This window comes from Gloeophyllum trabeum (genome assembly GCF_000344685.1).
Source record: "Gloeophyllum trabeum ATCC 11539 unplaced genomic scaffold GLOTRscaffold_00004, whole genome shotgun sequence".
In the NCBI taxonomy this organism is placed as follows: Eukaryota; Fungi; Basidiomycota; class Agaricomycetes; order Gloeophyllales; family Gloeophyllaceae; genus Gloeophyllum; species Gloeophyllum trabeum.
In genome coordinates this window covers 884,454-894,688 of record NW_006920413.1, presented here as the reverse complement: position 1 = coordinate 894,688, position 10,235 = coordinate 884,454, and the positions used below count along the sequence as shown (strand labels likewise).

At 57.1% G+C, this 10,235-nt stretch overlaps 3 protein-coding genes across 3 annotated transcripts; 2 read left to right on the top strand and 1 right to left on the bottom strand.

Annotated features, from left to right (window-relative positions):
• The first annotated feature begins 640 nt into the window (after window positions 1–640).
• Window positions 641–5,132, top strand: GLOTRDRAFT_120413 (uncharacterized protein). The gene is made up of 13 exons (XM_007866025.1): window positions 641–952; window positions 1,011–1,025; window positions 1,078–1,355; window positions 1,403–1,528; window positions 1,592–1,762; window positions 1,816–2,152; window positions 2,214–2,686; window positions 2,748–2,831; window positions 2,880–4,006; window positions 4,055–4,124; window positions 4,181–4,678; window positions 4,745–4,861; window positions 4,920–5,132. The coding sequence occupies exons 1-11, from the start codon at window positions 886–888 to the stop codon at window positions 4,478–4,480; spliced, it is 3,048 nt and encodes a 1,015-aa protein (XP_007864216.1). The 5' UTR covers window positions 641–885; the 3' UTR covers window positions 4,481–4,678; window positions 4,745–4,861; window positions 4,920–5,132.
• A 100-nt stretch (window positions 5,133–5,232) lies between these two features.
• Window positions 5,233–8,451, top strand: GLOTRDRAFT_73592 (uncharacterized protein; the record flags this gene model as incomplete). The annotated part of the gene is made up of 11 exons (XM_007866024.1): window positions 5,233–5,429; window positions 5,480–5,525; window positions 5,577–5,668; window positions 5,718–6,296; window positions 6,349–6,538; window positions 6,712–6,858; window positions 6,909–7,058; window positions 7,108–7,362; window positions 7,427–7,568; window positions 7,633–7,910; window positions 8,026–8,451. The coding sequence occupies 11 exons, from the start codon at window positions 5,233–5,235 to the stop codon at window positions 8,449–8,451; spliced, it is 2,502 nt and encodes an 833-aa protein (XP_007864215.1).
• GLOTRDRAFT_58158 (uncharacterized protein) lies at window positions 8,248–10,000 on the bottom strand. The gene is made up of 5 exons (XM_007866023.1): window positions 9,745–10,000; window positions 9,679–9,694; window positions 9,549–9,628; window positions 9,375–9,494; window positions 8,248–9,326 (listed from the first exon to the last, which is right to left on the bottom strand). Exons 1-5 carry the CDS (start codon window positions 9,831–9,833, stop codon window positions 8,840–8,842), a joined length of 792 nt encoding a protein of 263 aa, XP_007864214.1. The 5' UTR covers window positions 9,834–10,000; the 3' UTR covers window positions 8,248–8,839.
• Window positions 10,001–10,235: the final 235 nt, after the last annotated feature.

Genomic DNA, 10,235 nt, shown 5'->3' with positions numbered 1-10,235 from the left:
GCTGTAATTAACAGGTTAATTACTTGTCAATATCTCAGGGTCGGATTTCCCTTGGTTAATTACCCTGAACCGGGTATTCGGGACATGGTTGTCCAAGGAGACTCTGGGCAGTGTCGGGGTGTATCTGGTGTTTCGTGAGCGACTACAAGCCACTCTACGGAGGATGAGACAGTTATGCCACCTGCTGTCCAGGCAATGAGGTTGTTTTCGTCGTGTGCCAAGCCTGGTCTCTCACGCTGCTCGATGACTTGTTCCTCACAGTACTGCTCCTACGAAGGCTTTCAAGTGCTCCAAAGAGAAGGAGAACATGTCTCTACATTTATTGGGGCCTGAGGGACGTGTTTTACGAGCACCGACTCGAATGTACTGTCGAGGACACGGAATGTGGCCAAATGTGGCCTTTTGGTTATTGACAATGTTAATTACATGTTAATAACTACCATTTTTGTTAATAACGTTGATAACGCTGTCGAGAACCCAGCGGAGAGTAATTCACCGAGCTCTAAAAGAGACAGACATAGCCTAGGACGGTTTGTCATCTGAATGATGGCATGCATGGCGAGTGGTTATTTATGGGTGTTTGTTCAATGTTCGAAAGTGCTGTGGCGCTGGGTGCCTCGAGGCAGCAGCGTGTCCTTCCAGATTTGCTCGTTCATCGGAACGCTCTGTTGGTCTCTTCTGCTGCTGTATACCCCGGAAACCTCCTATATCTGACGACCAACCCGATCTATAAGCTTCTAGCTTTGCTAACGCTCCTCTTACCCTGCTCCTTCTGTCTCCGCGTCATATCCCTGCTCTAATTGCTGCTCTCGTTTTTATTGTTTAACGTTGCTTTCACGACCAGCCCGACTGTATATTCTTCCTGCTTGAACCACCGCGAAAATCATGTCTGCTGCGGAAAAGAACGAGGCTGAGGTGTTGCGCCCCATTCTCATGAGGTCGAGCACTCCAGGTGCGATCAGCTTGTCTTGCTGCCGTGCGTCATATCTTATCCAAACGTGAACATGTAGCCCCTAGCGAGAAAGGTATGTTCGGTATTGCGCGAGACTCGGGCGAGTGACCAATGTCCGCATTCAGTGCTCCTCTACCTGGAGAGTATGTCCAGAGAAGAGATGATGTCGGATCCCGAAGAGCTTTCACCGTCCATCCGAGGCGACGACGAGCCGCCCATGAGCCCGGGCAGATGGAATCCGCGGTCCCCCAGACTAACTGGTGGGTCTGACTTCCGCCCAACTTCACCGGGCAACGGCCTGCAGGGCCTCCGCAATGGGTCGGAAGCAGTCTATGCGCCCGCAGACGGCGCGCGGGACGACGACCTGGACTCGAACGTGCAGGAAAGGGGGACCATGCTCGGGGTTAGTATTCTCCTCACACCTACCTATTACAACTCAACGCTCCTCAGCGTGAGCCTGGCCCCGAGGATGAACCCGGGCCCCGTTACATTTCATATGGCTCCGGCCCTTCTTTCGGGAACCTGGGACCCCTCCGCGATAGCGGCTTTGACGGTGGACCGTACAACGGTTTTCACGTATGCTTTACTTGAATATACAGCTTCTCTCGACGTGGCGCTGATTCCTTGCACTTACCACAGAGTACACCTCACCATGCCGCCCAAGTCCCTCTTCCTGGCTCCGTGGCATCACCGCGCGCCGCCAGTATCAACATCGAGATTGAGATAGAGCCGCCTTCGAGCTCGTCGAACCGGGCTCGGACCCGGTCAGCTCGTGGCTCTGAACGCGACGATGCAACTGTTACCGGCCAAGTTGGTTACCTGATCAACTTTGTAACAGCGCATCTACTGACTCTCCGTACCAGGGCAAGACACCCTCTGCCATGGGCAGCAAAGTCGGCACAGCAAGGGGTGAGCCCGACGGCCGGCCGCTGTCCCCCCGTTCCGCCATATCTCGTGGCCCGTCACAGAAATCAGGAGCCACAGGGAGAAACGGATATGCGCCAAATGGCAGTGTAGTCGACGGAGCGAAGTCACCCAAGCCGCTCTCCAAGGCGCCTTCTATCTCCCCCTCCGACTCCCCATCCAACTTCAAGCCCAAGACGAACGGCAAGGCGAGCATGTCCCAGCGCGCCATGAGCCCCGTCCGCGAGCAGGCATCACCGCGCAGCCAACCTCGCGAGGTTGCGTACCAGAATGGAGGTGGGAGTTCCGCGATCTCGCTCGCATTTGCGTCGACTGAGACTCTTCATTTCCTTCACAGTACGCTCGCATGCCTCTGGCATGTCTGGCCAAAATCTCAATAGGGCGTTCTCTCCTCACCGCCACGCGCCCACTACGGAGGACTTGTTCCACGTAGCGATGATGAACGGCGCAATGTCCCCAACACGCGAGAAACAACCCTCCGTAACAGGTTCACGAATGAACGGGAACCGCTCGGTCGCGAACGACCCCGCTGCAACGCCCACGCCCTCTCGCCCGCAGTCCCCGCTGGAGATGGACCAGCGCGACGAGAAGACGGTGCAGGAGTTGCTCTCGCGCAGGATGTCCCGGACGTCCATGGCGTTCTCGAACATGGACGGCACGGATATCCACGCCTCACATTTCCATGACGGGGAGCTGTGTGTGCTGCTGCATGCGCTCGATGACTCGAATTTGGACAATATTGTGAAGAAGGCCGTGCAGAAGGCCGTTCGGCAGAGGATCAAGAAGTTGGGCTTGAAGTACGATAACGAGGTATGCGTCGACGTAGGCATGGGTTATACTCTGTTTCGGCGCTTACTGTTTTCGCTTGCAGTCGATTAAACAGTATCGCAAGTCATTCCATAATCATGACCCCGAGGTTCACATGGAACCCAATTTCGTACCCACACTCACTTCGGTAAGCAGTATGCGTACATGACGGTTGGGTAGACTAACGTTCTTGTAGCAGGAGCCTCCTGATTGGGCGAAGGAGCTCATGCAAGGCATGATTATAATGCAGCAGAGACTGGAAGGTCTTGGTCCCAAGATCGACAGTCTCAAGTCTGCACGGGGCGACTCGTATGTGGACGACGGTCGTAGCTACCGCCGCGATCACCATTACACGCAGTCAGAGCTCGACCAGTACGGCCAAACACCGATGACGCAGACGGTCAACATCCAAACCGCCCAACCAACCGGAACCGTCGCGGACTCGATGTTCCAGGCTCCGGAGACGGAAATCATAGGTCAGTCCACCATTGGGCCCACGCTGCCGGGTTCTATGCATCATCATGACGGCTCTACTCACGGCCTTGGACAAGAAGACGAGTACGATGACGATCCCCACCACGGATACGCCGGCCAGGACACAGAGACGCGCGAACCAATGAGTGAGTTCATGATGGGCCGCGACGATTCCCCCGGGCAGCAGTACCTCGAAGAAGAGCTGTACAAACTTAGAGTGAAGCCGACCGGGAGTCAGTCCGCGATTTCCCACAAGACCTGGGAAGTGGCGAGGGATGGCGGGGAATATGAAGAGGACCCAGACGGGCACGCCGCTATTACCGAGTCAGGCATGCCGGAGATTCCTGATGGGAATACCGGCATATATACGAGGAAGTCTTCCCCTCCTTTGCCGCCGGTTCCCCGCGACAGTCGACAGGATATGGCAGCGTCCGGGTGGCAAAATGATTACGGGAGCGATGCGCCGCCGATACCTCCTTGGCAGAGAGTCCACCAACGCTTGTTGAGTTGGGCCATCGTATGGCCCATGTCCGAGCTGGATGCTGCGCTCAACAGTACCACCCGTGGTCACCAGGTCGACGAGGTAGCGCTGAGCATCTGGTCGACGCAGACCTACAAGCGCTACGTGAGGAGCAAATTGACTGATTCTCCTCAGGGCCGCGTTGATCGTCTGTTCGTGCCGCCGAACATGGCCGACGCTATCAGTAACGCTGTGTACAATGGTCGGCACGGCGATGCCTGCGCGATGCTCCGCGATTTATGGGGCCCCTTCGGACTGGAAGGGATGCCTAGGTTGTTGATCGTGTTGGCCAAGCATCGATCAGATGATAGCCACTGGGTTGTGCATCGGTGCGTAATGTCTGAGAGACTTCGAAAATAATCTGACAGTGCTTGCAGGTTCTCATTGCCAGATGGATCATTGACTACCTACGACACCTTCCCGGAACGTTGTTTACCAGATGGACGCGTAAGTTGGGCATTATGAACTACACTCGTGTGTCTCGACTCACAACATGCGGTTAGCCTCTCGGATGGTGGTTCGCTATCCGGATCGCCTGGCCTAATGCGATCTACCCCAGTCCCGACCATCTTATGCAGAAAATGGTCCGCCTTCATCGACCGCTGCAGCTGGCCATTGACAATTCGGTCGCTGCAGCAGGTATCTGGCGAAACTTGCTTATGGGATCCCGTGCGGAGCGAAGCGTCGATCTTGAGCGGCTCCGAGATCTCATCAACACCGAAGTCAAGAACTTGCGACAGAGGAAGGAGATGGGCAAGCTCTCGATCAGCCCGCCAAAGCCCAACTGGGAAGACATGAACTGATGACCACAACCTCTGCTCTTTAGTTCCTCGTTAGACTGTTTGTATGTTCTGTACTGCGCTTTCTTTCCCTATGTATTCTCATGACTGGAAGCCGCTGGCATCTGTTTGTAGTTGTACGTGGGTGAGGGGATTCCCGCGTGGAATTTCAGGATGGACACTTGATGAGTGTAGTTAGATAGTTTACGATGCCGCTGTTATCTTAGCAGATATCAATGCCTGTATGACTGATGTCGTTAATTAGCGAGACCTTGAATAGATACGCACTGCAGTAGTAGACGGGGATCGCAGAAATTGCTATAGGCCTTCCATCACGGAAGTAAGCATCTGCACCGAGTCGTCTGCTGTTTCATTTACTCTCGAAAGAGGTCCCTTCGTGTTGGCCTGTGATATTGCCAGAAGTCAATGCATGAGAGAAGAGAAAACATGAGCATGGACATACATGGTAAATTGCTTGAGCCTGGCTGTCGAGGTGGACCCGAACTTCCGCTGCCTGAGCCCCAGACATCTTCTTGGTGCGCCTGTCCCTTCTCGCTGCCTTCAAGGCAGAGGCCTTTGGAGCCTTTATTGTTGTGGACGTCTTAGCATGCTTTCTCATCGCCTTTGACATGAGCGACCAGACGACCAGGATCGACACCGACGTCCTCGATTCGACTGCGAAGGTAAGAAAACAAAATAAACGCGGTTACGTAACGCGATTATAGTGGTTTTCAGTGGCGCCAGGTCTTCCACCTCTGCCCTTCCAGCTATCCGCCATGGCCGACTCTCCTACTCTAAGCATAACACTTCTGGGAGCTGGTCAAGAAGTTGGGCGCTCATGCTGCGTGCTGCAGTATCGCGGCAAGACCGTCGTATGCGATGCTGGGGTGCACTTGGCATACAGTGGGATGGCGTCGTTGCCGTTCGTAGACGAACTTGATTGGAGTACCGTAGATGCACTCCTCATCACTCAGTAAGTTGCTCAAATGTGCCGCCTGCGACCTGCCTTCACTATCTATGTAGTTTCCACATGGATCATGCGGCTGCTCTGACATATATTATGGAAAAGGTAATACCATCCAGACTCAGTTCTTCTGCGCATTCCCTGATTCTTTCTCAGACTAATTTCAGGGACGGTAAAGGAAAAGTGTATATGACACACCCCACGAAAGCCGTTCACAAGTTCATGATGCAAGACTTCGTTCGTATGAGGTACGCTGGCCAGTCTCGCTAAAGCTCTAGTCTCAGACGTTGTCTACAGCTCGACTTCATCGGACGCGCTCTTTTCTCCCATGGACGTCACTATGTCTCTTGCGTCCATTATTCCTGTGTCTGCCCATCAACTAATCAACGTCTGTCCTGGAATCTCCTTCACGTCCTATCACGCTGGTCACGTTCTGGGTGCTTGTATGTTTCTCATCGACATTGCTGGGCTCAAAATACTGTATACCGGCGACTACTCTCGGGAAGAAGATCGACATTTGGTTAAGGCTGAGGTTCCCCCCATTCGACCTGACGTTCTCATAGTTGAAAGTACGTTCGGCGTTCAGACCCTTGAGGCTAGGGACGAAAAGGAGGCGCGCTTTACAAATCTCGTGCATTCCATAATCCGGAGAGGCGGTCATGTCTTGATGCCTGTCTTTGCTCTCGGCCGTGCACAAGAACTCCTGCTTGTACTAGACGAATACTGGAAGAAACACCCGGACCTGCACAGCGTGCCGATTTACTATGCTTCTAACCTTGCTCGCAAGTGTATGGCGGTGTATCAGACGTACATCCACACCATGAACTCGAATATCAGGTCAAGGTTCGCCAAGCGTGACAATCCTTTCGTTTTCAAGTGGGTAACAATCCTCGCTATATGTACGCGGCAACTTATTCAAGATACGCAGGCACGTCTCCAACATCCCCCAAACTCGAGGGTGGGAGCGCAAAATTGCAGAGGGCCCGCCCTGCGTTGTCCTCGCCAGCCCCGGTTTCATGACCGTCGGGGCGAGTCGGGAACTGTTCGAGATGATGGCGCCCGATCCTCGGAACGGGCTCATCGTCACTGGGTACTCTGTGGAAGGGACACTGGCTAGGGTGAGTGGGCGATATCGCTATAGGCGGGGCACCGTACGACATCATGTACATTCGTGCAATAAAGAATATATTTGTCCTCCCACCTCCTTGTCCTGAGTCTGTGTGCGCCTGATATAGCCTATCGCCGGTTCGTCCTCCTCGGAATTTGCGAACTCATACCCTTGCGTGATTAGGACATTCTGACGGAGCCGACGGAAGTGGTTGGGCTGAAGGGCAATATAATCCAGAGGAAGATGTCCGTGGACGAGATCTCGTTCAGCGCGCACGTCGACTATTCGCAAAATTCTGAGTTTATCGAGATGGTGAAGGCTCAGCATGTGGTATGTATCTTCTGTGAGAAATCCGGTTCATGCGCTCATTCACCCACTAGGTCCTCGTGCACGGCGAGGTGAACAACATGGGCCGGCTGCGGGCTGCCCTGCAGTCACGATACAAAGACCGAGACGAGGAGGTCAAGATCCATACCCCTCGGAATCTCGAAACTCTGGAACTGACGTTCCGCGGCGAACGAGTCGCAAAGGTGCGTCCTCTCTGTCCCTACGTGCAACTGACGCTAACAACTACCCCAGGCGATCGGGACGCTCGCGCAGAAGGCCCCGCAGGCGAACGACACGCTCTCGGGACTGCTCGTGTCGAAGGACTACTCGTACACGCTCCTGCACCCGCGCGACCTGCGCGACTTTGCGGGCCTCTCGACGTGCGTCGTCACGCAGCGCCAGAAGCTGGTGCTCGGCGTTGGGTGGGAGCTCGTGCGCTGGCACCTCGAGGGGATGTTCGGCCGCGTGGAGGAGGGGCTCGATCGCGACGGCGTGCCGACGATGCGGGTGCGTGTTGTGTGGGTTTATTCGGGGAGGGGGGAAGGCTGATCGGGGAAATGAAATTAATTAGGTGATGAGCGTGGTAGATGTGAAGCATACGAATGAGCAGGAGCTGACGCTCGAGTGGGACTCGAGCGCGAGCAACGATATGATCGCGGACTCGACGCTCGCGCTGATCGCGGGGATCGACAAGAGCCCCGCCTCTGTGAAACGTGCGTCGCCCTCCCTGCCCTCTCTCCCCTTCCTCTCACTTACCCTCACACCTCTTACCTTTAGTGACCACCCACCCGCACTCTCACTCACACGGCCACGAGCACGCGCACGCGCACCCGCACGCGGACGCCGCGCACGAGCTGGCCGACGTGACGCGCATCCAGCGCCTCGCGATGTTCCTCGAGGCGCACTTCGGCGACGTCGAGCTGCACATGCCCGACTCGTCCTCGTCCTCGTCCTCGCCGCCCCCGCCCGACCCCGCCGCGGACCCGGAGGACAACGACGCGTCGCTGCTCGTGCGGCTCGACGAGGCGGACGCGCGGATCAACCTCGTTACCATGGTGCGTGCCCCTTCCCCCTTCCCCCCTCCCCCTCCCCCCTCCCTCCCTCCTTCTTTCGTTCGTTCGTGTTTTAAGTGGAAGGGGACGATGCTGACATACGTCTGTGTGGGGGCAGACGGTGACGAGCGGCCACGACGCCCTCCGGAAGCGCGTCGAGTGCGTGCTCGAGATGGCGCTGACGACGGTGAGCTCGCTCGCGGAGACGTTCGTCTCGGGCGGGCCGCTCGCGAGCGTGGGCGAGGGCGCGCTCAGCAAGGAGGGGGGTGCGGAGAAGGAGAAGGGTGTGACTGGCGCGGAGGGGGAAGGTGCGGAGGGGGAAGGTACGGAGGGGGAAGGTGGGGATAAGGATACGGATAAGCCTCCGAGTGGGGATGCGGAGAAGGGGGAGGGGGTGGGTAAGGAGGGAGTGGAGAAGCAGGGAGTTGAGAAGCAAGGGATGGGAGAGGGGGAGGAGGAGAAGCCTGGCGACAAGGCAGGCGAGGAGAGTGATCTGACGGAGGACGAGGACGACTCGGAGGCCCCGCTCCAGGTGCACGACTAGAGAGTTCTCAGCTCACAGGACACGAGTGCCGCCTGTACTTGTATAATACTTACTGCCGCCACGCATATAACCAGTCATGTTACAGAATCATCAAGTTCCAATCCATAACCATAATTGACAACAACTAGCGAGTACATACACCGATGTATCCAGCGCTACAACCTGAATCGAGAGCAACAATACGCCTATGGACGACCGGCAGCGCCGCCGCCGGGGGGAACCAGCATAGGGAGGGAGGGCTGGCGCCCGCCGGCCAGGGGAGCGCCAGTGGAGAAGTGTTAAGTTAGAGATAGCGATAGTGGTGACGAGGCAATCCGGGCAGGCAGGAATCGAGGAATCCAATCCGTATCTAACATGGAGCTCTAGGGAGAACGCCTAAGCCACGGGACTAGTGGCTGAGCCCGGTGAGGCGCCGACGGTGCTCGCGCGCCATGCGGCTCGCGGAGCGGCGGGTCTTGTTCTTGCACGTCCCGCGGTTGGGGACGGTCGCTGAAGACGACGCGGAGGGCGCGGGCGCGGCGGCTACCACAGTCGGCGCTGCTGCTGCTTGGGAGCTGGCGGGCGAAGCCTGCACTGCGGACGAGCTCGGGCTGGGAACGCTGCTCGAGCTCGGGGCAGCTTCCGACGCGGAGGACTGCGCGGGCTTACTGGACGAGGGCGCGGGCGCGGGCGCAGCGGAGGAAGAGGGGGCGGGCGAGTCGCCGTCGGGGCAGAAGGTGATGAGGAGGTTGACGTTGTCGGTCTGGCAGGCGACCTGGACCTGGGTGTCGTCGGGGACGAAGAAGGCGGTGTTGCAGTTGGCGGTGGTGCAGGTCGCGCCCTGGCCGTCGCAGCCGCCCTGGTAGGAGAAGGCGACGGGGACGTTGAGGGCGTGGCTGCGGGGATGGTTAGGGTTGGGTGAAGGGAGGGGAGGCGGGACTTACGGGGGGATGAGGGAGATGTCGGTGCTGGATCCGCATCCGGGGCACGTCGGGTTGCCGAGGGTCATCTCGAGGAGGGCGCAGTTCTCGCCGTTGAAGAGGCACTCGCCTGTTTGCAAGTAGCTGCAGGCAGCGGTTAATGCAAGTGTCTCGAGTTGTCTTGGAGCAATGACTTACGCAATGCCAGCGCTGAAGGGGCCATTGGAGGTGTAGGGCTGTCCGGTCGAGATGACCTTTCCTCCTTGGATCAGTTGAGGCTGGGAAGAGAGTCAGCGGGTGTGATCGAACGCGTCGCGATCGAGCTTACAGTTCCCTTGCCACACCTGTGTCACCGTTAGCAACTGTACACCGCACAGGACGAAGAAGAACGCACTTGTTGTCAAAGGAGATGGTGTGGGACTCTGCGTTGGCGACGGCAGCTACGGCGAGCGCGGCGAGGGCGGAAACGAACGTAAAGGCCATTGGTGGCAGCGAGGGGCGGTTGGTAACGAGAGGTGGGGTCGCTGCGATGCGAGCGAGGCTATAAAGTGGGCACTGGCGACGGAGAGGAAAGACACGTCGAAACCTGCAGGGAAGGGATCCGTACCCGGTGCTGGACAAGGGCTGCTCACACCGCGCGCGGGGCTCTTTTACCGCCTCAAATGAGCCCGTGGGAACGTCTGGCGCGGTGCCTGCACGGCGGCCGGCTGTTCCCGGTGGCGTTTCATCCTCATTTTACGGATGATCACCGCCGCCCAGTTGCAAACCTCAGGCGTACTAGTAGTGTTGCAGACGATCATTAAGAGCTCGTTGCAGACGCACAGCTGAGTGCGGGAAACACAGTCAAGGTCTGCTGGGGTTTTAGCAAGGTATCTCGCGCTGCGG